Source organism: Parasteatoda tepidariorum, chromosome 5 (genome assembly GCF_043381705.1).
Source record: "Parasteatoda tepidariorum isolate YZ-2023 chromosome 5, CAS_Ptep_4.0, whole genome shotgun sequence".
Classification (NCBI taxonomy): Eukaryota; Metazoa; Arthropoda; class Arachnida; order Araneae; family Theridiidae; genus Parasteatoda; species Parasteatoda tepidariorum.
In genome coordinates this window covers 39078927-39084926 of record NC_092208.1, presented here as the reverse complement: position 1 = coordinate 39084926, position 6000 = coordinate 39078927, and the positions used below count along the sequence as shown (strand labels likewise).

At 29.6% G+C, this 6000-nt stretch overlaps 1 protein-coding gene across 3 annotated transcripts in view; it reads left to right on the top strand.

The window, feature by feature from the left end:
• LOC107444627 (uncharacterized) overlaps positions 1-4533 on the top strand; it is a 77829-nt gene extending 73296 nt beyond the window's left edge. For all 3 annotated transcript variants that reach the window (XM_071181325.1, XM_043041074.2, XM_071181324.1), the window contains exons 17-18: positions 1014-1282; positions 2977-4533. In XM_071181325.1, the coding sequence (XP_071037426.1) occupies positions 1014-1282; positions 2977-3310 (603 nt within the window). In that variant the 3' untranslated portion in view covers positions 3311-4533. The remainder of the gene's footprint in view (positions 1-1013; positions 1283-2976) is intronic.
• The last annotated feature ends 1467 nt before the right edge of the window (positions 4534-6000 follow it).

The window sequence follows — 6000 nt, the reverse complement described above, 5'->3', positions numbered from 1 at the left end:
TTATTAGATAGTTGAAGTTTTTTTTTAAAGGAAACGTTCGTTTTAATAAATAAAAAATTGAAAAATTTAATAACTAAAAAATTTTAATGAATGAAAAAAGTTATTAAAAACAGCGCAGAAAAGCTGCATATGTTTCAAATTTTAAAATTAAATAATTAAGTAACTGTTAAAAAACATGTATTCAAAACGTGTTTATTTATTCGATGTTTCACAACTCTTTCGCTAATTTAGTGAATTCCTGCTTCATAAATTTCCTTAAAAATTTTATAGTAAAGCTGATGATTTAAAAAAATCTATAACTGCAAATCTAAATCTATAGCTGAAAATCGAAATCTATAACTACAATTTTTTGACCTACACAAACATTTGACTCCATAAAAAAAAACTAATACACATCAATCCATATTGTTAAACTTAATTAGGTTACTAAAAAATACAAACTTTAGGAAACATTTTACTTTGCCGAAATTATAAATTAGAGTATTTAGCATTACTTGAAGAGCACATTATCAGGCTTAGTTATTTATTTTTTTTAATTCTAAAAATGAAAAATATTCATTTAAGGAAAATAAGCAACAGGCGATTCTATAAATCTAATTTAAAACATAATCATGATATTTTTGCTAAAGAAGAGCTATAAGAGCTTGAAGTGGTTTGAAGAGAGAAAATATGCGTTTTTGTAAAATCTACTCGGCAACATTCTGAAAATATTCTATATCTTATTTACGCTTGTCTTCTCAATGTTTTTCAAACAACACTTAACCAGCAATTAAAATTATCCCTAAAAAGTTTAGAACATTGCGAGTAAAGTAATAAAAAAACATTCATAAATGCTCCAGAGTCTCAATCTAGTGGTATAAAAATCATAAACTGATTTACGAACAATAAAAATAATAAAAATATTCTAATTAAACTTTTCGAACATATAGGCTTTAGACATTTTCTGGAATAAAATTATGAAATTACCCACTTTAAATTTGACCCCATTGCTTTAAAAGTTGTTTCTCTTATAGCTAACAAGTCCTGCAACAACATCTACCACAACAACAACGACAACCACCACCTTGCCTCCTGAACCAGCTCCAGTTTACACTGCTCCAAATTCAACCTCAGAAAATGATAGTGATGAATATGAAGATGAATACTATTATGAGTATGAAGATGAAACTACTACTTCCGAGCAGACAACCACTACAACTACAACAACCAAAAGACCAACACTTAGGCCCCCTCTTAGCAACAGAAGACGATTCTCATCATCAACATCATCACCTGTGAGAACGTAAGTAGAATTTATTTAGCATCTAAATACTGACATACCTTCAAATTTCAACATACGTCATCTATCTATCTATCTATTTTTTTTACTAACAAAAACGTCGTAAGAGCAATTATATTCCAGAGTTAGGTTACAAACATGGCATCGGAGCAACAATATTGCAGAAATGGATCAAAATTACAGTTTGCAGTTGCAACAATATTCCAGAATCTTGATTTACGGCATAGTAGTAATAATGTTTCTGAATTGAATTACAACTATGTCATATTAACAACAATGCTCAAGAATCGCATTACAATTACGGGATAGTAATATTCCAGAGTCGAAATACGATTAAAGTTGCAACACTACATCAGAATCGGATAAAAAGGATAATTAATTGATAGAGCTAACTTATAATGACTGTGCACAGAAGAACCTCGTAATTCCAAAAACTTACTACCCAAATTGTAACTAAAACGCATACAGTTATTTTTATATTCATCAATAATTTTTTAATTGGTAAATAAATGCTTTTATCAGGATCAGAGGCCAGCGAAGAAGTTTGTTTGATATTTCTTTTTGCTACTTAGCTAATATTTATTCGAAATAATCCATAAGCAGTAATATTTGCTTTAATAATCTAAATAAAATAAAGGTATATATTTATAAAAGTTAGATTAACATCTTTTAAAATACGAAATCATTTAACAGAAAATAATGCAAGACAATTAAATGCATTCAATTTTAGAATAACGTTGGAAAAATTTTCTAAAATATTTGTGACTCTATTTAGTAAACTAAACATCATGCTGACCAAGTAAACTTAACATCAGCTTTAAAAATGAGATGGATGATATATGGTTCCTTTAAAACTCCTTTTGAGATTATTAATGGTTTCGTTTCGATCGTTTTTAATCTTGACACTATGCACTAAAACGGGCAATTTATTGAAAAATAAAAAGAAATCGTATTTGTATTAGAACCTACAACTGTAAAATTTAAGTGCTTTACATTTTAATTTAGCTGCGCAATTTGACATCGTTACTTTTTAATCTGTTGACTGCTATGTCACATGGATTTGGGTGGTATCAAATATTCTGATCTAATCCCACCACAGTTAGAGTGTTTGAAGAGCTTGGTGCAATATCAAGGAAAATGCAGATTCAGAAATTATTGCTAGGATCCAATAGAATTTAAAATAGGCACACATAAAAATGCCATTAAAAAAGGAATTTTAATTTTGTACCAAGTCTCTCATTTTTTCTAATACCATACATACATTATAAAAGGGCTCATTTTGCCCTGCGCCACCCACCAATGTCCTCTTGGTAGTTTCTGTTAATTTACGACGAGTGAAGGGCGGAGCCCTTCGTTTTTTCTGCAAATATTTACCTAAGCCTTCGGTGATATTCAACCAAGATAAATGTTCAACCAGTTCTGTTGCACAACAAGCTCTGTTTGTTCTTTTGTGTAAGATGGACAAGCACGCTTCAAAACATGTATTTATATTGATTCGAAACAAAATTACGGCAAATAATCATGATTTAGCTATAAGCTTGGCTTCCAGTTAATTTCACTAAGCCACAAAATCAGAACATGACTAGTCCATTTAGTGGGATTTTAAGGAAAGAGCAATTAAAATTCACAATGCCACTAACGTGTTATAGGCATGCATATTTTTTTTCTAATTCAGTGATTTAATTTATTTTTTATAGGACGAGTACAACTTCTTCTCCAAGAAGTTCTAATCGTCGTGGTTCACAGACTGCATCGTCAGCAACTACCACAACTAGTCGTCCTTTGCCTACTCCATCCGATGATGGACCACCCGTAGTCGTAAAATCAGAAACCGAAGTTGATTGCTTTAAACGAGGTGTATTTATTCATCCCACTGAGTGTAGTAAGTTCGTAGTTTGCGCACCGGCCTCTCGAGCTGCTGGAAAGGCATTGAAAGGTCGAATCCTAAATTGCCCGGCTAATCAAATATACTTAGTGGGTATAGGACGTTGCATGAAAGGAGACAGAAGTAAGTGTCAGAAACTGAAATAAGCAGAAAGGATACTTAGATATTTACAAACCAGTACTGAAAATGGAACTAAATGAAGTAACTGACTGTACATAGAGATGGAACTTTTTTGAGACTCATTATTCTCAAACTTCGTTGAATTGCAGCTTCTTCAGCGATTTCTAGGGAAAACAATTGCGCATCGTGGTTTAACTATTTTTTGTAACTTTTCTAATCATGTCTGTTGTCGACGTTGTTTCTGTTGTGATCATGGATCTAAGCATCAATCTCTGTAAGCATAGCATTAAGCAATTTGATCATTGTTTTTTCTCAGAATTGATTTGTTACAACCAATCTGATTGAAGCAGTATCCCACAAACTAGAGATGACTTATAGAACTAAGAAATATCATCAGAGTTCAAATTAACAATTTTGTTTTCTAGTCTCGGAAGCTCCCTTTTGTTTTAGAAAAAATATTTTTAAAGTGGTTGTTTTCTTTTGTTAATTATGCATGCAAATTCTATACATTAATAAGAAAAATCTGTTGAAAATTATTGCTGCAAACAGTTCATAATCTAAAAAGTTGAATTTAGTATTAGTTATAGTTTGATAAATCCAGACTAATATAGTTTTTATACGAAATAGAAATGTAGAGTATAAATATTTACAATATAAAACAACAGCAGCTTTAAGAAAATATTGGTTAAAATTAACGGATTTTATTTTGAGCTAATTTCAAAGTAAATTTACATATGTGAAGTTTTAATTTTTAACGTGCCTTAGCAAATTATTAGTTATTTGAGCATAATTTGAAAGCTTATTTTTAGATTGTTTTTCTCATAAAAAGGCAAATGTAGAGTTTGGTTACAGGGAATATTCAATCTTATGTAAATACGCTGCATGAAAATATTGCTATCCATTGCCACGTAATTTTTCTCATTTACAATCTTATTAATGTAAAACTTTTAAAGCTCATCAACGCATAAAAACTCATCTAATTTCCAAATGCTGATTTCAAAAATTTATTTCATTATATAAATTGTATCTCATCTCTTCATTAAAAAAGTACCCTTCGTCATTTCATTAAACTCTTGAAGTTCGTATCACGTAAGAATTGCTTCATGCTATGTCAACATATTTATTTGTTCAAATTACTGTAAGCACATATATCATCATAAGCCAAAGGATGATATCATGTGCACATTTTACAATCATCTGTGAAAATTTTGTTGATTTTTATATATTGAATAAATTGTTTTAGCAAATAGTTTGCGAATTTTTTTTTATTCATTTAGTTTATTTTCAAACATTATGAGAGAATGAAAGGATATTTGAGGCTTAGATTAGTTTATGAGCGAGTTTTAAATCATTAAAAGAACAATTTAATAAATGCTTACTTTTTGTGCAACTCTTACATTTAATATTGCGTGAACGAAAAAAACACACAATAGTAATCTTAATTCTCAAAGACTAATGGCGCTAATATTCATATAAAGTTTAGTAATAAACGCTTCACGTATTTACAAATCTTTATATTCAGTTCTACTATAAATTATCCACTTGAATTGCTGAAATCGGCGAAAGATTTTTGTTCTTAGAATATAAAATTGAAAAGTAAAGTATTGAGAGTTTTCAAAGATTTGTATGGAAATTTTATTACTAGTTTTTCAGTTTGAGGATTACGCTGGTCAGTTGTCTATTGTCAAAATATGCGATCTACCAGTGTAGTTACTTTACTTTTTATGGTTTATTATTAAAAAATATATTTGGGTACATGAAGAAAAACATCATCATAGAGAATTCAGACAACAATGGCACTTAACCTTACCGAAAAAGAAAAAAACATCACTGTAGCGTATATTGGGCAGTGGAACTTAACCTTTAAAAAACAGTGTAGACTCGTATCCCTTGCTTAATCTGATTATTAAAAAAATAAAAAATAACAATTATTAGTAATCAATTCAAATCTTTTATTTAAAGCTTTAGATATATCATTCGTAAAATGTGTTTCCGCCATATTTTTTTTATTTACTTCTGATTATCTACTTTAAACAGAGACAAGAAAATAATCTACATTAATAACATTTTTCGGAACTTATTCTTTAGTTTAAGAGAATTAATGGTGCATGTCATCCATCTAAATAAGCATTTTATCCAACATTGAAATTAATTTAAGTACAAGGAAATTAAAATTTTCAAATAAATCGTGGTTTACTTTACAAGTTATACTGTTTCCTTTATTTACGCACGGCATTCTTAAAGAATTAGAGCTTAAGCATTTCATAGAACTAAAACAAAACAAATGATCAAACGATTGTGAAGAACTTCATAAATTCAATTAAAAATAATAAAAGAAAACGATAAACTCAACAATCTAACTAGTAGTTTTTTTTTACTGTTGCGAGGTGCTAAAACTGATAGGGATAGTGCTGGGCGTTCTGAAATGCATGAAAAAAACTTGCCGTCTTTTTAGTAATAATAGTGGCAACCACAAAAAAAATATAAAGAATTTTCACTCTAATGCTAAAGCATATAAAAAGGCTACACGTTTTTTTATATGAGTGCAAAATGGCAACAGGTCTGGCCGAAACAGTTTTAGCGCCACGCTACGACAAAATGCTTAATTACCAGTTAGATTGCTAATTATTTTTAATTGAACTACGGAAGTTCTTTGTAATGGTTTGGTTATTTGTTTTATTGCAGTTTAATGAAATGCTTAGATAATAGTTCTTTA